General features: G+C 36.8%; 4 protein-coding genes, 1 long non-coding RNA gene and 1 other non-coding gene across 12 annotated transcripts in view; 4 read left to right on the forward strand and 2 right to left on the reverse strand.

Moving 5' to 3' along the window:
• LOC111807332 (transcription factor EGL1-like) overlaps positions 1-6,022 on the forward strand; it is a 7,265-nt gene extending 1,243 nt beyond the window's left edge. For both annotated transcript variants that reach the window (XM_023693009.1, XM_023693008.1), the window contains 7 exons: positions 900-1,154; positions 1,245-1,341; positions 1,505-1,519; positions 2,781-2,837; positions 2,956-3,840; positions 4,777-5,220; positions 5,626-6,022. In XM_023693009.1, the coding sequence (XP_023548777.1) occupies positions 900-1,154; positions 1,245-1,341; positions 1,505-1,519; positions 2,781-2,837; positions 2,956-3,840; positions 4,777-5,220; positions 5,626-5,697 (1,825 nt within the window). In that variant the 3' untranslated portion in view covers positions 5,698-6,022. The remainder of the gene's footprint in view (positions 1-899; positions 1,155-1,244; positions 1,342-1,504; positions 1,520-2,780; positions 2,838-2,955; positions 3,841-4,776; positions 5,221-5,625) is intronic.
• A 1,961-nt stretch (positions 6,023-7,983) lies between these two features.
• On the reverse strand, positions 7,984-9,644 carry LOC111806586 (gibberellin 20-oxidase-like protein). The gene is made up of 2 exons (XM_023691962.1): positions 8,756-9,644; positions 7,984-8,676 (listed from the first exon to the last, which is right to left on the reverse strand). Exons 1-2 carry the CDS (start codon positions 9,112-9,114, stop codon positions 8,025-8,027), a joined length of 1,011 nt encoding a protein of 336 aa, XP_023547730.1. The 5' UTR covers positions 9,115-9,644; the 3' UTR covers positions 7,984-8,024.
• LOC111806587 lies at positions 9,378-11,887 on the forward strand. The gene is made up of 2 exons (XR_002816828.1): positions 9,378-9,465; positions 11,100-11,887. It is a non-coding gene; the product is annotated as an uncharacterized LOC111806587 (long non-coding RNA).
• A 497-nt stretch (positions 11,888-12,384) lies between these two features.
• Positions 12,385-12,457, reverse strand: TRNAE-CUC. Its single transcript has one exon. It is a non-coding gene; the product is annotated as a tRNA-Glu (tRNA).
• A 4,049-nt stretch (positions 12,458-16,506) lies between these two features.
• On the forward strand, positions 16,507-18,989 carry LOC111807503 (rop guanine nucleotide exchange factor 3-like). The gene is made up of 7 exons (XM_023693249.1): positions 16,507-16,983; positions 17,058-17,174; positions 17,252-17,406; positions 17,771-17,845; positions 17,926-18,222; positions 18,318-18,662; positions 18,796-18,989. Exons 1-7 carry the CDS (start codon positions 16,725-16,727, stop codon positions 18,913-18,915), a joined length of 1,368 nt encoding a protein of 455 aa, XP_023549017.1. The 5' UTR covers positions 16,507-16,724; the 3' UTR covers positions 18,916-18,989.
• Positions 18,990-19,504: 515 nt separating this feature from the next.
• Positions 19,505-22,639, forward strand: LOC111807690. 6 transcript variants are annotated; one of them, XM_023693517.1, is made up of 4 exons: positions 19,505-19,742; positions 19,939-20,198; positions 22,017-22,114; positions 22,187-22,550. In XM_023693517.1, exons 2-4 carry the CDS (start codon positions 20,124-20,126, stop codon positions 22,446-22,448), a joined length of 435 nt encoding a protein of 144 aa, XP_023549285.1. In that variant the 5' UTR covers positions 19,505-19,742; positions 19,939-20,123; the 3' UTR covers positions 22,449-22,550. The 6 variants fall into 6 exon arrangements, with proteins under 6 accessions (XP_023549285.1, XP_023549284.1, XP_023549286.1 ...); XM_023693516.1 differs by having other exon boundaries at positions 19,505-19,718; XM_023693518.1 differs by having other exon boundaries at positions 19,505-19,718; positions 20,039-20,198.
• The last annotated feature ends 420 nt before the right edge of the window (positions 22,640-23,059 follow it).

Raw genomic sequence — 23,059 nt, forward strand, 5'->3', positions numbered from 1 at the left:
GGGGGGGGGGGGGGGTGGATTGGGGGATCCCACATCGATTGGAGAAGGAAATGAATGCTTGTGAGGACGCTGGGCCTTGAAGGCGGTGGATTGTGAGATCCCACCTCGGTTGGGAGGAGAACGAAACATTCTTTATAAAGGTGTGGAAACCTCTCCTTAGTAGACACGTTTTATAACCTTGAGGGGAACCCCGAAAGGGAAAGTCCGAAGAGGACAATATTTGCTAGCGGTGGACTTGGGCTCGAAAAAACTTAAAATCAGCCCTAGATGGCAAAGCCTCTGGGTGATTATTGGGGTTAGGGGCGGGCTATGAGAATAATATTCAGGATTGTTGGGAGGGAGTTTCACGTTGGCTAATTTAGAGGAGGATTATGGGTTTATAAGTAAGGAATACATCTCCATTGGTATGAGGTCTTTTGGGGAAACCAAAAGCAAAGCCATGAGAGCTTATGCTCAAAGTGGACAACATCATACCATTATGGAGATCTGTGATTCCTAACATGGTATCAGAGTCGTGCCCTTAGCTATGTAAATAGAATCCTCAAATGTCGAACAAAGAAGTTGTGAGCCTCGAAGGTGTAGTAAAAAAGTGACTCAAGTGTCAAACAAAGAGTGTACTTTGTTCGATGGCTCCAGAGAAAGGAGTCGAGCCTCAATTAAGGGGAGGCTGTTCGAGGGCTCTATAGGTCTCAGGAGAATCTCTATGGTCTACTTTGTTCGAGGACTCCAGAGAAGGAGTTGAGTCTTGATTAAGGGGAGACTGTTCGAGGGTTGCAAAGGCCTCAAGGGAGGCTCTATGGTGTACTTTGTTCGAGGGGAGGATTGTAGTTGCTTACAAATTCACAGTTTGTCTATATAGTTGTTGTACTATAAAGAAACGATTTGGTTTTATACTTTAGGGTACTGGAATGGTGTGATGGCTACTACAATGGAGACATCAAGACGAGGAAGACGGTTCAAGCTGAAGATGTTCATGTCGATATTATGGGCTTACATCGAAGTGAACAATTGAGAGAGCTCTACAAGTCTCTCTTAGACGGTGAAAACGAGCAACGATCGAAAAAGCCTCCCGCCTCTTTGTCTCCTGAAGATCTATCTGATGCTGAATGGTATTACTTGGTTTGCATGTCCTTTTTCTTCAATCAAGGCCAAGGGTATTGTCTCTGATCCATACTTGTGTTTATCTCTTGACTTTTGTTGTTTAACTTGTGATATTACGAGCGCTATCTATCTATCGTGCATAGTTTGCCTGGAAGAGCGTTAGCTGATGATCGAACTATCTGGTTATGCAATGCTCAATATGCAGAGAGTAGCGTATTCTCCCGCTCCTTGCTTGCGAAGGTTCGATTTCTTTTGGTGGGAAAATATCACTCGTTTGATTTTGAATAGTTTGATGCCTATTCAAGTTCCTTATGATCTTATTAGTGAGAAACAAATTGACGTTTTTCTTCTTTCTTTTTCATTGGGGTTCTTATTTTCGACGTCGTTGATCGACTGCTTACAGAGTGCATCGATTCAGGTATGATTATCCGTGTCAAACATCATCTAGTGCTAGTTATGATGATAAAGAAAATCAAAAGTCCTCTAAGAATAGTATGCCTTAAAAAAGGAAAAAGAAACCTCTCGTGATAAAACCATAAAACTTTGTCTATGTCTGCCCCATTGGTTGGAGAGGGCAATAAAGCATTCTTTATAAGGGTGTGGAAACCTCTCTCTAACAGGCGCGTTTTAAAACCGTGAGGTCAACAACGATATGTAACGAGCCAAAGCGGACAATATCTACTACCAGTGGGCTTGTGCTATTACAAATGGAATCAGAGCTAGACATCGGGCGGTGTGCCAGCGAGGACGTTGGGCCCCAAGGAGGGTGGATTGTGAGATCCCACATCGGTTGGGGAGAGGAACAAATCATTCTTTATAAGGGTGTGGAAACCTCTCCCTAACAGACGTGTTTTAAAGCTGTGAGGCCGACGGCGATACGTAAGGGGCCAAAACGGACAATATCTGCTAATGGTGGGCTTGAGATGTTTTAAATGGTATCAGAGCCAGACACCGGGCGGTGTGCCAGCGAGGACGCTGGACCCCAAGGAAGGTGGATTGTGAGATCCCACGTCGGTTGGAGAGGGAACAAAGCATTCTTTATAAGGGTGTAGAAACCTCTCCCTAACAAACGCATTTTAAAACCGTGAGGCCGGCGGTAATACGTAACATGTCAAAACAGACAATATATGCTAACAATGGACTTGAGATGTTACAAATGATATTAGAACCAGACCACCGGGCGGTGTGCTAGCGAGGACGCTGGGCCCCCAAGGAGGGTGGATTGTGAGATCCCACATCGGTTGGAGAGGGGAACTAAACATTTTTTATAAGGGTGTGGAAACCTCTCCCTAACAGATGTGTTTTAGAACCGTGAGACCGACGGCGACACATAACGGACAATATCTGCTAACGGTGGGCTTGGGCTGTTACAAATGGTATCGAAGCTAGACATTGAGCGGTGTGCCAGCGAGGACGTTGGGCTCCCAAGGAGAGTGGATTGTGAGATCACACATTGGTTGGAGAGGGGAACAAAGCATTCTTTATAAGGGTGTGGAAACCTCTCCCTAATAGATGCGTTTTAAAACCGTGAGACCGACGGCGATGCATAACGGGCCAAAGCAGACAATACGTAACGAGTTCGATTATTGACTACATGAATCAGCTAAAGCTCTGAGAATTGACTGCTGTTTACAATGCTATTTTCAAGACCTGATCTTAAAATTGTTTTTGTGTTGTAGACTGTGGTGTGCTTTCCTTACCTTGGCGGCGTTATTGAACTAGGTGTAACCGAGCAGGTAAAATTCATAAAGAATCATCTGTTACACAAATTGTTTATTTATGAATCAACATCATATGTTTCGGGACATCATATGTTTCGGTACCATGTTTCGTGTTTCATGCTGTCTTTTTAAGGTTTCGGAGGATCCTAGTCTTCTTCAACATGTCAAAGATTTTTTACTGAAGTTCTCGAAGCCGATATGCTCTAAGAAATCGTCTTCCTCTGCTTATAAAGATGATAATGGTAAAGAACCAATGGTTGCCAAATCTGACAATGAGATTGTTGAAGTTTTGGCTATGGAGAACGTCCACGGTTTGACAGCTGCGAAATTCGACAGGAAGGCAGTAAATGGGATTCAAAGGAAAAACGATGAGTTCGGTATTGATTCTCTTGATCGTTTTTCGAATGGTTGTGAACGATTTCACCAAATGGTCGATCCTTTAAGACTTGAAGGTGTCGAGGGAGGGGCTTCGTGTTTTCGGAGTTTGCAGTTTCTTGATGACGACTTCAGTTACGGTTTTCAAGATTCCATGAATCCTAGTGACTGTATTTCTGAAGCTTTGGTAAATAATCCGGAGAAAGTCTCATCGAAAGGCACGAACGATTTATCTTTGAAAGAGCTTCAAAACTCGAACCGAACTAAATCAGTTTCCTTAGATCCTAGAACTGATGAAGACCTGCACTACAAGAGAACTATCTTCACCATTTTGGGAAGTTCAACTCAATTGGCTGGAAGTCCCCTTCTCCATAGTTTCTCGAGCAGATCGAGTTTCATGCCATGGAAGAAAGGAATGGCCGAGATAAACACGGCCCCGGTGCAACAAAAGATGTTGAAGAAGATTTTGTTCACGGTTCCATTATTATCTGCTGGTTGTTCTCTAAATCGGCTCAATGACGGGGAACGGTCGATCTTGAAACAGGGTAACGACGATTTCTGCACGAAAGATGTCGTGCACGACAAATTAAGAGAAAATGAAAAGTTTATGGCTCTTAAGTCCATGCTACCTTCACTTAATGAGGTACTTCCTGCTTCGATTTGTTACATTTGTGCGGATTTTACATCAAATTTGCAAGTTCTTAAGCATATATATGGTTGCATTTTTGCTTCAATCATATTTTCTTAAAGTGATATTGTAACAGCCCGAGTCCACCGCTAGTAGATGTTGTCCTCTTTGGGCTTTCCTTTTCGGGCTTCCCCTCAAAGTTTTTAAAATGCATCTGTTGGGGAGAAGTTTCCACACCCTTATAAAGAATATACCGACATGGGATCTCACAATCCAACCCCCTTCAGGGCCTAGTGCTAGCACTTGTTCCCTTCTCCAATCAATGTAGGACCCCGCAATCCACCCCCCTTCGGGGCCTAGCGTCCTTGCTGGCACACTGCCTCGTGTCTACCCCTCTTCGGGGCTCAAGCTCCTCACTAGCACATCGCTCAGTATCTGACTCTCATACCATTTGTACAACTCAAGCCCACCACTAGCAGATATTGTCCTCTTTAGGCTTTACCTTTCGAGCTCCCCTCAAGATTTTTAAAATACGTCTATTAGGGAGAGGTTTCCACACCCTTATAAAGAATGTTTCATTCTCCTTCCCAACCGATGTGGGATCTCAAAATCCACCTCCCTTCGGGGCCCAGCGTCCTTGTTGACACACTACCTCGTGTCCACCCCCCTTCAAGGCTCAGCCTCCTTTGCTAGCACATCGTCCAGTGTCTAGCTCTGATACCATTTGTAACAACTCAAGCCCAACGTTAGTAGATATTGTCCTCTTTGGGCTTTCCCTTTCGGGATTTCCCACGCGTATGCTAGGGAGAGGTTTCCACACCCTTATAAAAAATGTTTCGGTTTTCCCCTCACGAAATTTGCAAGTTCCTAAGCATATACATTGTTGCGTTTTTTGTTCGATCATATCTTCTTGAAGTGATACAATCTGAAAATTTTACTTATTTTACGCAGATCAACAAAGTATCGATACTCAACGATACAATCAAATATTTGAAGATGCTCGAAGCGAGAGTACAAGAGTTGGAAACATGCATGGACTCATTATATTATGAAGAAAGATTCAGAAGGAAATATCTTGACATGGTGGAACAGACATCAGATAACTATGACTATGATAAGATTGAAGGCACCTTAAAACCTTCAACGAACAAGAGAAAAGCCTGTGAAATGGATGAAACTGACCTTAAGCTGAAGAACAACATTCCCAAAGATGGCCTTAAACTAGATGTGAAAGTCACCATGAACGAGCAAGAGGTTCTCGTCGACATGCACTGTCCTTATCGAGAATATATATTGGTCGACGTCATGGATACTTTAAACGACTTGCAACTCGACGCCCACTCGGTTCAATCTTCTGATCGTAATGGCGTTTTCTCCTTGACCCTCAAGTCTAAGGTTTGTAATTTAGTTTCTGTCATTTGTTTTTCATGCATAGACACCACCGAAAACCCGACTTTTGAACCGTCTACATCCCTAGTAGCAAACCATGGAGAAATGTCGATGAGTCGGAGGGCTTATATCTTTCATAGGCTAAACCATATATTTGCTTTACGTTCCACAAGTTTGATCATAGTCTGCAAATTTATTGAACCATCGACTCGTAATGGAAATGCTGATATATTATCTTTGATGAACGGGATTATGACGATCCTTCGTTTGTTTGACGTTTTAGTCGCCATATCTATTTTAGTTATAGAACTGTGCTGTTTTCGTTTAGAATGACGACTGCGTAGGAGTAGAAGTATGTTTCTGTCTGTAAATCGATACTTGGGTAATTTACGCTGCCTGATTTCGTTTCAGTTTCGAGGGATGGTGGCTGCATCTGTTGGGATGGTCAAACTAGCACTTTTGAAAGTTGCCAACAAGAGTTGAGCCAAGCCGAACCGAACCGAGCCGAGGCGAGCGGAGAAGAAAGCTTAGGATCAATGGTGAAGCATTTTCTGTAAGTCAGTAGAGTAGAAGCAAAGGAGCTGACCTTCTAACATCCTCCCCTTGGGGCTTACGAATTAGGCAAGCTTAGCATCAACTGATTAGATTGCTTAGCTTTACTGTTGTTATTTGCTACCCATAATCAACTTACCATGTTCTAATTATGAGAGTTGTGGTGGTTAATAGCTAGCTAGGTTGCACTTACTTTTTTGCAACCCGTCCCGAGATTTCTACATAGTATCATTTATCTTTATGATTCAATCATAAACTAAATCTCTCTCGAGCCAATGAAAGAGTGAGACCTCACTGTTCGAGTTTAGAATAAGCACTGAGGTGAGTCGAACGAAACATTTCTTATAAGGATGTGGAAACCTCTCTATAGAAGATGCGTTTTAAAATCGTGAGGCTGATGGAGATACGTAATGGGTCAAAGCAGATAATATTGGCTAACAGTGGACTTGGATTGTGATGTCCACCACCATTTATAAGGGTGTAGAAACCTTCCCCTAGTGGAAAGCCTAAAGAGGACAATATCTACTAGCGGTGGATCTAGATCGTTACATAGACTGTTACAAATGGTCTTAGAGCCGGACATCGAGCGGTGTGCCAGCGAAACATTGAAGGGAAACTCATAAACAAAAGTTCAAAAAGGACAATATCTACTCGCAGCGAGCTTGTGAACTTAGGTTGTTACACGCTAAATGAGAAAGAGAGAATTTCGTTTTGTTCCCCCAACTCCTATCACTTGTGCAAATAAAAGGATATGTCATCACAAACAAGAGCTCAGAACTCGATCAAATTTGCGACCGAGTCACATATAGTATAGCAGTGTTGTCCACTGGAACATCAATATTAGAAAGACGAAAATCTTCTATTCAGCTTGCCTCGAGCATCTTTAAACTCACAAAATCAGCTTTCAAATTGAGTGAAAAACCGTTCTTGAACTAGCGTGACCATCCAATTAGATCTCGTTACCCTCCCATGTGGTTATGGAAGTTGACTACTTTCCACTTTGCTATACAAACTCATTGTATATGATACCATCGACATATTTTAATCAAAATTATTTTAAGTAATAAAATTTAATTTACGAGGATTTAAAATATAAATTTTATTTAATTAAAAAAAAGGACAAGATTAAAAGCAATAAGTAGTAGATTGCATGATTTAATTGGATAAAAAATAAATGATTAAACTTTAGATTAGTGGCATTTCCCCTTTTAATTTATAATTAATTAGTTGACTAAATGCCTTATTTATTTATTATTTTTAATTTTATTATTTCCAAAATGGGTTTGGATTTGCTCAACGTGGCTCCCAATTTCAAGCCGACCAAACCCACTTTAAACATAATCTAACCAAAATTTAAATAGATTTTACTAAAACCATATTATAATAATAATAAATAATAAACAAATAAATAAATAAATCTCTCCTTAAATTTAGCTTTCAATTATTCATATTATATTATAAACGTGGAACAGATGATTCAAACATTTTGTTTTGTTAGAGCTCGATGTTCAACTGATGTGATGGTTGTTCGTACGTTGAATTGGGTCAGGTTCGTACATTTTTAGACCTAACCTAATTGATTGTTCATTGGTGGATTGGGTCGGATTCAAACATTTTTTACACCCAATCTAATTAATTGTTTGTGAGTTGGGTTGGCTCGAGTTTGAGACATTTTTTAGACCTAACATAGTTGCTCGGATTATAAATTTCTTTTAACCCAAACAATTCTTGTTAAATAATGAACCGAACCCAAATTTTTGGATTGGATTGGGTTGGACTGTTCGAGTCACTTATATAAATTTTTATTTTTCATAGATATTTAATTAAAATTTGTCATTTAATTTAAAATATATATTTTAATCAGCTTATCATATTAGGGACACAAATCTACTCGTGATTATATACTGACTTTTTTTCTTCTAGACCTGATATGAGTACTGACTTGTGGCTGATGCACTTAGATTTGTTATGTTATTTAATGAATCAATTACACTGATGTACCTAAATATGAGTGTCGAGATATCAGTGATATACCTAATATGAATACTAATATCAATAATTACTTGATTATTCGTTCGGTCGAGCGTTCTCCGTATGTTGATCGATCTATCACAAGTTGGTCTGTTGTTGTGTGATATTACTCGAAATAATTTTATTTATTTGAAGTAAAATCTAAATAATTTATTTAAATATATTGTGGAAATTCCCTTATTTTTATTTAATAAATTGGAATAAAATTGCAAATACAAAATAAAAAATTATTTTTCTTCAAAATCCTTCGTAATTGCGTTCCCAGCAAAGTCTCTCACAGTGAAACCAACCTTTTCAAATTTCCCTCTTTCGTCATTCTCCCTGAACTTCAGGTAATCCGAGCAAACAAATGGCTTATACAGTCTCTTACCGCCGTCGCCGACCACTTCCTCCGGCGCCGACACGACCTTCTCGTCCTCAAACCCCCAGAAGAATGCAATCGAGAATCGATTGATCGCCGGCCGCCGCAAAACCACTCTGTGTTCAGACGACCTAAGCTTGTCGTTGCTCCAAGCTTGAAGAAGATCGCCAATGTTCACCACAAGAGCTTCGGAATCGGATTCGGATTCGGATTCATCACATGGGGCTATATCGACCCAATCCCCTGCGCTTGATTTCACTTGCAGACCACCTGTTTGATCTTGGTACACGATGGTCACGCAGCTCATATCCGTGTGCATTCCAAGTCCTTCAGGTTCTTCATCTTCTCCCAAGGTTTCTGGAGGTGTGTAATTGTTTATTCTCAGATATCCATGGCAATTCTTGAAATGAGATTCATGGTATGTCGTATCAAAACCTTCCCCTAAGCTCATCAATATGTTCTTTATAATCTTCCTTGATAGCTCTGTCATTTTGTCTCCATATTCTTGCAATATCTCACTTTATGCACATGAAATTAGATTGTTAGAACAATAGAACAATACTGATTTGAAGTAGATGTGCTGTGAATTGTATGTACCTGAACTGGTGAGGGCTCTTTTGGTTAAAGAGGGAATCTGCTGAACTCTGAGCAGATGCTAAGAAGTTAGGACCAGAGACTCTGAGAGTTTCAAAGAACGGGGAGGCTATGAAATGGGGAGTGTAAGTGTTCAAAGAAGAGAGAGGGCCAATTTTGAGCTTGGTTTCAGAAGGGAGGCTGAAAATTTCATTGGAGAAGGAATGGAGTTTGTTGTAGATATCTTTGGAGATTCCATGGTTTTTGATATGGAAAAAGCCCCATTTTCTGCAAGCATCAGCTAGCAAAGAAAGGGAAGAAGGAGACAATGGCTGAGAAATGTCTAAAATGGGGAGTTCCACTGAGGCCTTAGATACAGACATGTTTGGCTACTAATTTGTCTATAGCGAGCTAGCCTATACTCCATAGGTGGAGAATTATATTGCTTAAAAAGAAAGATTCAAATAGTCATAATTTGTTCTTTATTGTCTCTAGTTTTAATCATTAGTGGGTTGATTCCTGTCACTTGGAAAAGTAACAATGAAGATAATAAAAACAATAACACAGTGATTTGAAAATTGGGTAAACGATTCATAATTGTAATTAGCTAAGGGCTTTGACTTGACATGCTTAAAAAATATTATTAGCTTTTGTTTGTTATAAGCAGCAAACAGGTATTGTTGGAAGCTTAAATAATGCAAGCTCTTTCATTTTCATGGAGCCAAGACAGGCTGGTAAGGAAGAAACTTTCTTCTATAGACTTTTGTTATATATATATACATATTCTTTTGGATAGAGGTTTGACCAATGCAAATACTTTGTTAATAAGCATGTAGGAGTTAGAAAAACACTGAATGCAATCATTACTTGGTTATCTGCCCAAAAGGTTTGATCTGGTCTCCCATTTATAATATTTAGTTGTAATGTTAGATGAAGATACCGCTGCGTTGATATTTATAATGATATGTGTTGATGTCATATGGGTATCTTCATCTCAAAAGTCATCTTATGTTGCCTGCTAGATTAGGTCTTGACTTTTATTTTTCTCTTATAAACAATTGTATGTTAGATTAGTTTCTTAAGTTGGATTTTTACAAAGAGAGTAATTCAAAGGAAGAAGTTGACCGAATTGGTTTGCTTATAGAACCGTGCCTGTTTATTGGAACAAATAGGATGTATAGAGCTCCTCTTCTCTTCACTCTCCCCTCTCTTGTTTGAACCTTCAGTCATCAAAACTTTTCTAGCTCAACTTGGTCTGATGGCATTGGTTCATTAGTAACAGTGTTACTCAAGTCCGCCCAAGTCCACCGTTAACAGGTATTGTCTTTTTTGGGCTTTCCCTTTTGGGCTTCCCCTCAAGGTTTTTAAAACTCGTATGCTAGGGAGAGGTTTCCATACCCTTATAAAAAATGCTTCGTTCTCCTCTCCAACCGATGCGGGATCTCACAATCCACCCCCCTTCGGGGCCCAACGTCCTTGCTGGCACACCGCCTCGTGTCCACCCCCTTTCGGGGCTCAGCCTTTTTGCTAGCACATCGTCCAGCGTTTAGCTCTAATACCATTAGCAACAGCCCAAGCCTACTGCTAGCCGATATTATCCTCTTTGGGCTTTCCCTTTCGGGCTTCCCCTCAAGGATTTTAAAACGTGTTTGCAAGAGAGAGGTTTCCACACCCTTATAAAGAATATTTCGTTCTCCTCCCCAACCGATGTGGGTTCTCACAAATAGGTTAATTATTGTTGTCTGGTTCTTTTTTTTTNTATTGGTTCAATCAAACTAACCGAGTTACACCCCTAAATCCCACCATCAACCAGATCGTAGATGAATTATTCGGTCTATTTCCATTTGCTCATACTAATGAATCTCCTCCACTAACCAAAAGCTAAGACGAGATGAAATCTTCCCACTTCTAAACTAACTTCCAACCTTTTTAACAAGCAGAGTAGGATGATCTAACATTTCCATTAACAAAAATATATACAATGAATATGGGCATTTTTTAAGCGACAAGCATTGGAGCAAGTTACAAAAGTGAATTGGTTTGGATACTCAAGTTGTGGTTTATAAAATTTGATTGGAAATATATATGTATCTTTTTGGATTTAGTTGTTTTTAGGCAGGATCAGAAAAGGAAAAAAGTGAAACTATGAATTAATCTTTATGAGAACAAGGATAATGGCGGACATGATATATGTGTATAGTCTCGTCCATGCTTTGTTTTAAAGAAAAGTTTCTATAACAACCCAAACCCACTACGAACTCTGTTTAAATTTGTTTTTATTAATTAATTTTTTCATTTGACCTTAAAAAGAAGAGTACATTTCTTAACTACTAAATACACAAGAGTTGTTTCTACTGTTCGCTTTAAGGATGAAGCCTTGTTTTTAGCACAAGTGGTAGAAATTGACAAGTTCACATAAATTGTTGGAGGTAACCTAGCGAGGTGGGTGAGAGAGAGCTTATTTCAAATGTGGTGCTACTCAACTCATGTGCCTATGCAGTGGTAAGACAGGTGAGGGGCTCATTTCAGGTGCGGTGCCGTCCTCATCCCCAGCTAGTGGTTCCCCAGGTAAGAGCTAATTTTAAGTGTAGTGGTTCCCAAGTGTCAGGCATTAGCATGGAAAGAAAGCTTATTCTAGTTGTGGTGCTACATCATGCCCATGGAAGGAGGTCAATGATCTTATGTGGTTGGATGAACCTATTTTGATGGGTCATGTAACGGTCGAAGTTCACCGCTAGCAGATTTTGTCCTCTTTGGTCTTTCCCTTTCAAGCTTTCCCTCAAGATTTCTAAAGCGCGCTCACCAAAGAGAAATTTTCACGCCCTTCTACATAATGTTTCATCCTCCCTAACCGATGTGGGATATCACAACAACCAACATTCTTGGGGTCCCAGCATTCTCGCTGGCACTCGTTTCCTTCTCCAATCAATGTGGGACTCCCCAATCCATCCCCTTCGGGGCCTAGCGTCCTTGTTAACACACTGTCTCGTGTCCACCTCCTTCGAAGCTCAACCTCCTCGCTGACACATTCCCCAGTGTCTAACTCTTAATACTATTTTTCGATTTGTGCGTGTCATTCTTGCCCAGAAGCCATACTAATCTTTTCTGATACCAAATGTAATGTCACTAATTAACCTAAGAAAATTATGGGCGTTACAAGATGTCTTTGGAGATTAATTGCTTTTATCTAATCAAGAGATGACTTGCATACAAAATGCTAGGTCATTGTTCCAAAGAACAATTTAGGTGTATATAGCAAACAACGAACATAAAGTATTCATCCTTCTCCTCCTATAAATAAGAATCTCAATCTCATCGTCGAGGTACATCAATTCTCACTTCACGTGTTATCAGGTAGGCATGGTATGGACAGGGATATCTTCCTTGCCCTCGTCCCTAGCCTCCATATCATTCTTCGTCCCTATAAAATTCTCTATTAAATTATGTGAAGATCAGATGGACAATAAAAAAATTTAAAAAGTAAAAGAAAAGGCACCAAAATGAAAATAAAAATTTGAAGATTTAAGAAATTAAAATTTAAAGTAAACCCAACAAAATGAAAAAGGAAAATAAATAAAAGAAAAGAAAAGGCAAAAAAATGAAAATAAATAAATGAATAGGCAACAAAATGAAAATAAATAAAAGAAAAATATTTCCGTTGCCGGGACTTGAACCCGGGTCTTTCGGGTGAGAGCCGAATATCCTGACCAACTAGACTACAACGGAGCTTTTGACGTTCTTGATTTATTAAATTATATATTTACATGTTTCCAAATTTTTATAATCATTTTAATGTTTATTACATTACTGAGGTATTTTTTTAAAACCCTTAAGGTAACAAATTTAAATATTACTTTAGGAAAAAGAATAGACATTTTAAAAGTATATGAACAAAAATAAATCAAAAAAGTTACAAAAATTAAAGTAGCACTTAAATCGATTATTTAATTATTAATTATAAATTAACAAAAAATCGAGACATATCATTAATACAATGTAAATAAATAAAAAGATGGATCTAACGTTGTAATTTAAAATTAATTTCGTATAATCTAAATTATAAAAATACCCTTTTAAACTATTATAATACTATTCTTAAATTAAATATATATATATATAAAGAATGTCTCGAGAATATTTGATAAATATTTGAATTTTATAAGAATTTTAAAAAAAAAAAAAAATTAATTTGATAACCCAACCTGAAAATAGGGGAGAGATGTAGTAACTTTCATTTAGTCTTTTTTAATCATCCTATCATTAGGATTGCTTTCATTTTGATGTGGTCTCCGTTCATTCATGTATTCCTCTTTTACTCAAGTGTCACTAACATATCAAACAAATTATGACTGTAAAAGTGTAATTATCAAAAAACCAAGAACGTAGCTATAAATTAAATGGTTATCAAACGAATTCAATTTCTTAGACTAAAATTGATTAAACCTAGAAGTTGGTACCAAAAATGAAATTTAGACCTAAGATTAGGGTACACTTTAGTATTGTGCCATTTGGGAAGAACATATGGAGCAAATTTAATACAACCCAATTATCAACTCATTGATATGTGACCAAATGAGTCTTATGGGTTAGGTTAACCTATATAGTTGGAAACCCTAGACGTAAAAAAGTTGATTTGACTAGATATGTCTCGGTCACGTGAATTATTAGAATATTGAATTACAATAATTAGTTACATTCACATTTACCCGATTTAATATTGAATTATTTGACACATACGATTTCTCGTACACAACATGATTTGACATGAGGCTATTAATACAATATTGAGTTATTCAAATATACGCATTTTTTCGAGTAGTACTTAGGGTTCGTATTAAATAATTTTTTTTTCTATAATTAGTCTGATAATAGTTCAATTAGTTAAATATTATATCCCGATCAAAATTAGAGCTGTCTATGAGTTGAGTTGGGTTGAGTCAGGTTGAGACTCAACTTTATTGTTCGAGTTGTAAATTTTTTCAATTAATAATGAAACTAACCCAATTCAACCTTAATTTTTTTTGGGTTAGATGGTTGTAGTTGTTGAGTCATTTATTTAAAATTTTATTTTTAATAAAAATAAAATATTAGTCCGTAAAACATTTATTTATTTATTTATTTTGAAAATTTAACTAAAATTTTAACTCAATTTCACTTCCAAACGGTTAAATATTATTTTTAAAATAGATTGAATAATAAATAATAAAAAAATTAATTATGAAATTAAATAAAAATAAAATAAAAATACGTGTATATATATAATATATTTTAAAACTAACAATAGATTTGGGTTCATTCAGTTCGATACAATCTAGTTTTAGAAGAACGCGTAAACCGATTAAATCCATAAAAATTTTATTTATTTAAACTCAATTTAATTCAACTGTACGGATTAAATTGAGTCGATCGGATTTTTTTAATCATCTGATTTTCTAAACACTCGAGATATACTTAAATTTAAAATTTCTTAATTAAAAATACAATAAATTCAATAAATTACCATAATTAAAATATGGAAATTTAAAATTTAATGAATTAGACAACAATTATTGAGCAAATAATGTTCGAATAAATGCAATACTAAAAATAATAATAAGATATGAATAAATGTAATCTTGGTAGGTTCAACTAATTAGATCCAATGCACACATTTTTTTTTTAAGTCAAAGTCAAACTAATCGCTCCGTTAAATTATAAAACAAAAATATCTTTGACCGATAGAGTTGGTTTCAACTATATCTCGAGCTATAAAAATTTATAGGCCGAAAATTGTATCAGATCATATGAACAAATCTAAACACGTGCATGAAAAAAAATACGGATGCTACGTGAACCATATATGTTGTCGTTTTTCTCATTTTAATCTCGACGTCCTCAAATCTTTTTTCTGAACCCTAACCCTAAAATTTACTTCTCGTGACTGTTTAGATTTGTTCACATAAACGGCGTATAAGCAGACACAAATTTTTATGTCTATGAACTCAACGATAAAGATCTCGAGAGTTGTTTTTGAAATATTAGACGTTTACCGTTAGGGTATAATTGAAAATAACCTTATTTTTTAAGGGTATTTTGGTAATTTAATTGTTATAATATATTAATGTATTTTCTAAATTCTTACAAAGTGGATTGCACGTCTTCTTCACGACCATGCAACTTTCTTTACATTATTTATTTAAATATTATTCTATTTAATTTTTTAAAAAATAATATTCAAATTATTATTATTATCCCCTAATTTCTTAATAAAATTCTAGTCGACGTATATAAAAAAAAAATAGAAATTATTTTATTTATTTCCTAGATTTAAAATATGTGTTTTTAAAGTTTAAATTTTTATTTGGATACCGATCTTTTATTTATTTATTATTATTATTTTGGTATTATTTTTAAATTTAATGTGATTAATTTTAATTTTAATAACAACAATGGAATAAATTAAGTATAAACGATGTATATTTGTGACGATAAGTAGCTCGAGCTACCGACCATCAATAATTGATGTGAAATATTTAAAAATAATCTATAATTTAAAAATTTTTAAATTTCGTGGATATTCGTAATTAAAAAAATGAAACAGTACGTTTAAAAACACGATATAGATTTACAAAAATAAAAAATAAAATAAAAACAAAATAAAGTAATTAAAAGATAAAATAATGTGTTCTAGTCCGACCCTTGTAGCCTCCGGGGGCTCAAAAGCTACGTTTAAGCACCATTTAAAAAAGATTAAGTAAAATAGATGAATAAAATTCGTTCTTAAATTTTATGTTATTAGTTCGTTCACTCGTTTGGTGTCTTATTTAGATTAAAGTAGCTCCTGCAACTCTTTGCCTACGTTAACCCGAGCTTACTTGGTTCACCTAAGTTCAATTTAGGGTCGTAGAGCGGAATTCATAAATTCTCACTAAAATTCTCAAACGGGTCGTACAATAATTTATTAAAATTTATTATTTAAAATTAAATATTTGTTAGCATTAATGTAAATATTTATAATTTGTTAGCATTAATGTACAATAATTTATAAATAAGTAAATATTTGTTAGCATTAATGTCTTTTTAAATATTTCTTATTTATTATTACAATTTTAAATAATTTGCTCGTGATAAGATTCAAATATCTATAAGTCCGAGATAGACTACCCTAAACTCTAGATTTGATACTCCTAGAGTTAGTGTCGACTCGGTTAGGGGTATACATAGGTTGGGTTGAAAAAAACTTTTGAACCAATTTGAAATTTTAGGTCCATCTGGTTCGTGACCCGAACAACTCGAATAGAGTTCACAACCTAACTCAACTTACCTCTATATTTTCGAGGTGGCTTGATTCTCAATTTGTTTTTTGTATTACATTAAAACTTAAAATATCATAAAATTTAAATACCAAACATTTACAAGCCATGAATCGAACATTAGAATTAGTTACAAACGTTAAATATTTTTAATTTTTTTAAAAAATAGATCGAGTTGTAACTCAATTTTCGAGTAGGTTGAGTTATTGAGTGACATGAAGACTCGGGATTTCCGTTAAAAAACTCGAAAAGTTACTTTAATAGCATAATAACATTATTTTTTTTAAATATAACAAAAATATTTCAAATTTGACCACAATACCTTAAAATATGATTTAAAAAAGTCAAATTTATGTTATATATATATATATATATATATATATATATATATATATATATATATAATGAAAGCTTGTAATTCTGTGCAAGAACATATCAATGGCGGAATTCCTCTGTTTTTCTCCATCTGGGTGTTCCTTTTTTGATCGAATAAAGGCAGCCACCATGTCGGCCGGCCAAGCTCTCTGCCATGAACTTCCATTGTCATGGTCCTAAAGTTGCAGAACAGCTTCCCTTTCTTTATCCAAAAGAAAAAGGAGGGAACAGCAATTCAAATCCCTTACTCTGTTCTTCAAATTTCAAACCCACGCCTTTAAAATCCCCTCGCCCCCACCACTTTTCCTCCAATCCACGCTTCAAAAATGGAGAAATTCCCCATCTCCGACCAAAATTCCGACGTGGGTTTCATGGATCTAAACGACCAATCCACCATTTCTGAAACTTCCGGCCAGTCTCCGGCGAGCGTTTACTCTTTCTCTTACTCCAGAACCATCTCCGATGCCTCTGCTTTCTCCGATAACAGTTTCTGCACTCCTCTGGCGATTCCGGCGAGACAGGGCACTGGAAAATACAAAATAACCAACGGAGACAAGGTCGATGATCAAGACGCCATGGATTCCGGTGAGAAGCTTTTTCCCCCTTTTCAAAATTTTTATTTTTTTTAAGATGGGTGTTTAAGTTTTTTGTTGCGGCAGAAATGGAGATGATGAAGGAGAGATTCGCGAAGCTTTTGCTCGGAGAAGACATGTCGGGAAGTGGGAAAGGGGTCTGCACGGCGGTGACGATTTCAAACGCCATTACTAATCTTTACGGTCTGCTCTGTTTTTGCTTATGGTTTGATTGGTTTTGGAAAGTTTAAGGTTAAGAAGATTTGTGTTTGTTTGATCAGCGACGGTGTTCGGACAGAATCTGAAACTGGAGCCGTTGTCGCCGGAGAAGACGGCGATGTGGAGGAGAGAGATGGCTTGTCTGGTCTCTGTTTGTGATTACATTGTTGAGTTCTTCACTGAATCTCAAACTCTCCAAAATGGAACAACAATTGAGGTGATTTTATTATTGTATTCTCGGGTTTTCGGAACAGTTTATTTTGTACATTCGGAAGTCAAAATAAAATAAATTTGAAGGTTCAAGAACTTAAATAAGATTGAAACCGAGTACTACTGACCGTTTTTTTTTTAGCCAATTTTACGTTATTACAGCTCAAACCCACAGCTAACAAATATTGTCCGTTTTGACTTGTTACGTATCGTCGTCAGCCTCATGATTTTAAAATGCGTCTATTACGGAGAGGTTTCTGCACCCTTATAAACACTGCTTCGTTCTCCTCCTTGGGGACCGAACGTCCTCGCTAGTACACACACAGTGTTTGAAATGTTTCTCGTTTGCTTATTGCTGTGTTTTTTTTTAGGTGTTGAGTAGTCGACAAAGGTCAGATATATACCTAAACCTTCCAGCATTGCAAAAGCTTGACATGATGCTCTTGGTAAATGACAGCAAAAACAATTACAAGCTTGACTTATTTTGAGAGTGATCTATCAATCAATCTTGTTTGTGGTTTTACAGGACATTTTGGATAGTTTTCGGGACACCGAGTTCTGGTACGTCGAAAAAGGAAGCATGTCGTCGAACTCGAACCATTCGAGACCTGGTTCGTTTCGCCGACTCCCACTGCAAAAGGAGGAGAAATGGTGGCTACCAGTTCCCTGCATTCCTTCATGTGGTCTATCTGAGAAGGCACGGAGACATCTTCAAAATAGCCGTGAATGTGCCAATCAAATCCACAAAGCTGCTATGGCAATCAACAGTACTGTTCTAGCTGAAATGGAAATCCCACAATCCTACATCGATACTCTTCCAAAGGTCAGTCCTTAATCGTAAAGTTTACGCTCCGAGAGCGTATTGAAACGAACATAGTTAGCCGATACAAATGGTTTCTAACTTGTTTCCATGTACAGAGTGGAAAGGCAAGTATAGGCGACACGATATATCGCTACATGTATAGTGCAGACAAATTCTCACCCGAACATTTGCTCGATTGCTTGCAAATAGGATCCGAACACGATGCGCTTGAACTTGCAGACCGGATTGAGGCTTCGATGTATACATGGAGAAGGAAAGCATGTCTAACCTACTCAAAGTCTTCATGGGAATTAGTAAAGGATCTAATCGCTGAAACCGGCAAGGGTGACAAGAACACTATTTTAGCGGAAAGAGCCGAGACCTTACTTTTGTCTTTGAAACAAAGGTTCCCTGAACTTTCTCAAACGACGCTAGACACTAGCAAGATTCAATACAATATGGTAAGTTAACTTCATAGAACTCGCTCAACTTTTTTCTCGTAAGTCATCAAGTTTAAGGACTTTATGAACGGCTTTTTAAGTTCAAGACCTATTCCGTTCGGAAAAATTAACGGGTTTTTTTTTTATGTTGTAGGACGTGGGACAAGCAGTATTGGAGAGTTACTCGAGAGTGTTGGAAGGATTGACATTCAACATTGTAGCTTGGATTGAAGACGTTCTTTTTGCCGATAGGTCCCTAAGAAGCCAAGAGTAGAATCCTTAGAATTGACTTTTTTTTTTCTTGTTTTTTTAACTTTTACCGTATAGAGATGAAAGTGAATAAGATTTTTTTTTTCGGACCGATAACAATTTTTACATAAATAAAAAATTAAGAAATAAAAACATGTATCTGATTTACGTGATTGACTCGTAAAAAAAATACTAATTTTACTCGAGCTATAGAAACGATTTGGATTCCGTAGCTAACCGTAAAAAAAGCTCGACTGATGATTATTTAGACATATTTAGATACAAATGTATTTTATAAGATAAATTGACCATTTATGTGCACCTCATATATTATCTACGAAATTTTTAATTTTTTTTAAATGTTATTTTTAAACCTGATACAAATTTGTATTTTTTATTATTATTATTATTATTTATATTATTGAAATTATTTAAAGAGTTATTTTTAAGTTAATTATGAATTTATTTTAAAATTTTAAGAATAATATTAATTTTTTCATTTAGAAATTCTAATATTATTTTTAAATAAATTGAAATGTTAGTATTTTTATTATTTTAGTTTTTAAAATAATTTATTATTTAATATTTAAAATTGAATTGCTATAGTTGTAATTTAATCCTTATCGACTATCTCTCCCAATCTCTCTCGCGCCCTCGCCCTCTCCGACGCCGCCTGAATCCTCAGCCTCCGGCGGCGCTACTCTTCTTCGTTAAGCGCGCACTTTCCTTGCCGAACCAAAACCTTCAACGGCTATTGACCCAGCGGAAAGGTGGCCAACACCAACGAACACTCCGCGGCCCGCAGAAACCCTTAGAGACTTGCCAGTGGTAAAATCTATCAAGTCATTTAGGGTATATTACATCGATTCAGTTTATAATTCGGCTAATTTAGTTCTGAAAACTCGTATTTCTGTTTATGAATTTCGGATCAGTAAGAATTCTAGCGCCCTAAAAATTCGTAACTGGCCCTTACTTGAGTTATCGTCGTTGTTTGTTTGATTGCTCTATGATTCGTAAATGTGGATGTGATAAAATAGCTTTTATTTAGGGTTGACATGCTTTTGTCGAAGTGTGTATTTTGGATTCTTGATATCGAGAATAGAAAAGGTGGGGGCGTTTCATGAAGTGACGGTCGTTCAGTCTAACAATCTGCAGAAATCGTTACTATTTCATCGTGGATCGTCGCTCGAGTGTTTGCAGTATTGATGTCTTGAATTTGCAGTAGCAAACCCAATGAGCAGCAACGTGGAGAGGACGCAGAAATCTAGACCTCCCGAAATTATTAAGTTGAATGATGCAGCGAAATTGGTAATCAGTTTATGTTTCTTTAGTCACTTCATCATGGTTTTGAATTTGTTCTCTTTCCCGTTCTTCTTCTTTGCTGTTGGGTTATGTACTATACATGTTTCTGCTAGGATTGTTATGCACATTGATTTACATTTGCCCCAATGTGGCTTGCTCAATATGTTGTTAGGTTTTTGTTAGAGTATACATATAACTAAATTACCCCGGGATGGTTATGTGAGATCCCGTATTGGTTGGGGAGGAGAACGATCATTCTTTATAAGGGTGTAGAAACCTCTCCCTAGTAGACGCCTTTCAAAACCCTTAGTGGAAGCTTGGAAGGGAAAATCCAAAGAGGACAATATCTTCTAGAAGTGGACTTGGGTTGTTACAAATGATACTGGGCGATGTGCCAGTGAGGAGGCTGAGCCCCAAAGGGGGGTGGACACGAGGAGGTGTGTCTGCAAGAATGCTGGCCCCAAAGGGGGGTGGATTGTGAGATCCCACATCGGTTGGGGAGAACGAAACACTCTTTATAAGGGTGTGGAAACCTCTCCCTAGCAGATACGTTTTAAAACCTTGAGGGGAAGCCCAGAAGGGAAAGTCCAAAGAGGACAATATCTGCTAGTGGTGAGCTTGGACTGTTACAGGTTAAGTGCTTGTTTAACTTGGTATCAGAGTGGTGGACTTTTGTAATGTCATTGACTCTCCAATTAGTATTGATTTTTACTTGTTGGACTTTCTATAAATTTTTAAGTTTACAATTGTGGAGAGCGTTAAAGAATAGATATAAGTAAACTTAGCGTAAGCTTTTGTGTTTAATGGTGATTTAACGTTTTTCTGTTCTTTCTTCCCACTTTTTCTTTGATTGGGTAGCTTTCAACCTTTTCTTTTAGTTTTTTTGATAAAACGTAAATTCCATAGACCGGGCGGGATAGCCTTTCATGGAGTAAACTGGAATTTAGCCCTCAAAACTAATTGTGTTGCAGCATGAATAAAGGTTAGTGATTAAAGGGTCTCAGATTTGAGGTCTATTTTGAAGTGAAATACCGAGTCTTTCCATGAAGAGTTAGAACTTGTATTCTCTAGGAAAGAAGAAAATTATATGGAAATGTAACTTACAAGGATTGGATATGAAATTCATTCAAAAGAAAAAGGAAATCCTTGAACTTGTCTTAAATTCAATAAGTACATTTCTTCTCAGGAAATATTTGATCAGTTTGTGGGTATGAATCCTCAATGAGGGCAATTCTCCTGCTTCCTACCTTATAATGGCATAATCGTTCTTAACGGATATATGTCGAGGCGTGTGTCTGCTAACAGTTCTTGCTTCCCTCGTTCTGTTTTGAAACTAATATACAGTTTTGTCAATATTGGGAAGAAAAGAAAATGTTGGAGATGATGTAGAGATGGGAAGGGTTAAGATGTTCTTGTAAAGGTGTGGAAATCTCTTCCTAGCATATGCGTTTTAAAATCATGAGGCTGAAGGCGATACGTAACGGGTCAAAGTGAACAATATTTGCTAGCGGTGGGCTTGAGTGGTTACAAATGGTATGAGAGTCAGACACTGGGTGGTGTGCCAGTGAGGACGCTGGGCTCCTAAGGGGGTGGATTGTGAGATCCCACATCGGTTGAAGAGGGGAACGAAGCATTCCTTGTAAGGGTGTGGAAACTTCTCCCTAGCAGACGTGTTTTAAGACCATGAGGCTGACGGTGATATGTAACGGGCCAAAATATATAATATTTACTTGCGGTGGGCTTGGGTGGTATTTTTTGCATCAGAGTGTTGTGCATAAAATTTGTCTAGATATTTAACCAACCGAATATCCATCTTATGTGCAGGCAGCGCAGTTGATGAGCAAGATGACTAAAACCGAGTGGAAAGAAACTGCGAATGATAATGAATCAACTATGTTCGAACCCGGGAATCGACCTCCTAGGTCAGTATATAAACAAGTATCTGGATCTTGCTACTCACACTAAGCTTTTTAACTCTGGATCTGTTTCTCCAGACTTGGACTTGGAGCCAAAATAACACACAATATTAGAAATGGACCGTCCAATGACCCACTTGATAGAAAACTATATGCCAAGTTGGATGCTGTGAAAAAGCAAGCTGCTAGAAAGGTGTCGGAGGATACTCCCGTACTTAACAATGAAGACGACGACGACGATGACAACGACAAAGAGAGTAGAACTGCCATTTTCGATAAGAAGCGAGTGACAACTCGAGTATCTATGATTCCTTTACCGGCGAAGAAAAAACGAAGGTAACTACTTTTGTAGGTAGGGAATATTGTGTAACTAAAGAAATGAACATCTTACTAGGGTCTCAAGCAAGAGGTTACTAATTTTTGTAAGATTCAACCTTGAATGAAACTTTTGTTATGATAAATCTTAGTTATGGATGTCTTTTTCTTTTTCCTCTTGAAATTTCAAATGATGACGTTGCAGATTGACGTTGATATCGAGGTTGTAATTTTATTTTGTTCGTATATACGTATGTATGATCGAATCTATTAGTCTAATTGATGTGTCGGACCAATTTGACATCATTTGACCATGTTACATTCATGTTAATTAATTTCACGAAATAGTTATTTGACTTTGATCGTTATAGAGTTTGAACTCATCCTAGGACGAAACTTTTTTTTGAAATTTTATTGGGATTTAAATAAATTAATTAAGAACTTTGTAAGAAATTTATTGGCCTAAAAAAAAATTTAAAAGTAAATTAATAGTAATGATATTTTTTATACGTTATACACTGGAAAAATCTTTTGGAGCAACTCAAAATTTTGAATTTGTTGAGTTGTTGACTCGAACCACTTAAATAGAGCTCAACTCGAGTAACCCAACTCGAGTTGTGTTGATGGCTTGTAACT

This window comes from Cucurbita pepo, chromosome LG12, assembly GCF_002806865.2.
Source record: "Cucurbita pepo subsp. pepo cultivar mu-cu-16 chromosome LG12, ASM280686v2, whole genome shotgun sequence".
NCBI lineage: Eukaryota > Viridiplantae > Streptophyta > Magnoliopsida > Cucurbitales > Cucurbitaceae > Cucurbita > Cucurbita pepo.

Excerpts from the sequence above, each read along its gene's own strand:
- LOC111807503 (XM_023693249.1), top strand. The coding sequence starts at position 16,725 with ATGGAGAAATTCCCCATCTCCGACCAAAATTCCGACGTGGGTTTCATG. Across the intron at positions 17,407-17,770 it reads AAAATGGAACAACAATTGAG|GTGTTGAGTAGTCGACAAAG; the intron begins GTGATTTTATTA and ends GTTTTTTTTTAG. Across the intron at positions 18,223-18,317 it reads ACATCGATACTCTTCCAAAG|AGTGGAAAGGCAAGTATAGG; the intron begins GTCAGTCCTTAA and ends TTCCATGTACAG.
- LOC111807690 (XM_023693520.1), top strand. The coding sequence starts at position 20,124 with ATGAGCAGCAACGTGGAGAGGACGCAGAAATCTAGACCTCCCGAAATT. Across the intron at positions 20,199-22,016 it reads TGAATGATGCAGCGAAATTG|GCAGCGCAGTTGATGAGCAA; the intron begins GTAATCAGTTTA and ends TCTTATGTGCAG. Across the intron at positions 22,115-22,186 it reads CCCGGGAATCGACCTCCTAG|ACTTGGACTTGGAGCCAAAA; the intron begins GTCAGTATATAA and ends CTGTTTCTCCAG.
- LOC111806586 (XM_023691962.1), bottom strand. The coding sequence starts at position 9,114 with ATGTCTGTATCTAAGGCCTCAGTGGAACTCCCCATTTTAGACATTTCT. Across the intron at positions 8,677-8,755 it reads AAGAGCCCTCACCAGTTCAG|TGAGATATTGCAAGAATATG; the intron begins GTACATACAATT and ends ATGTGCATAAAG.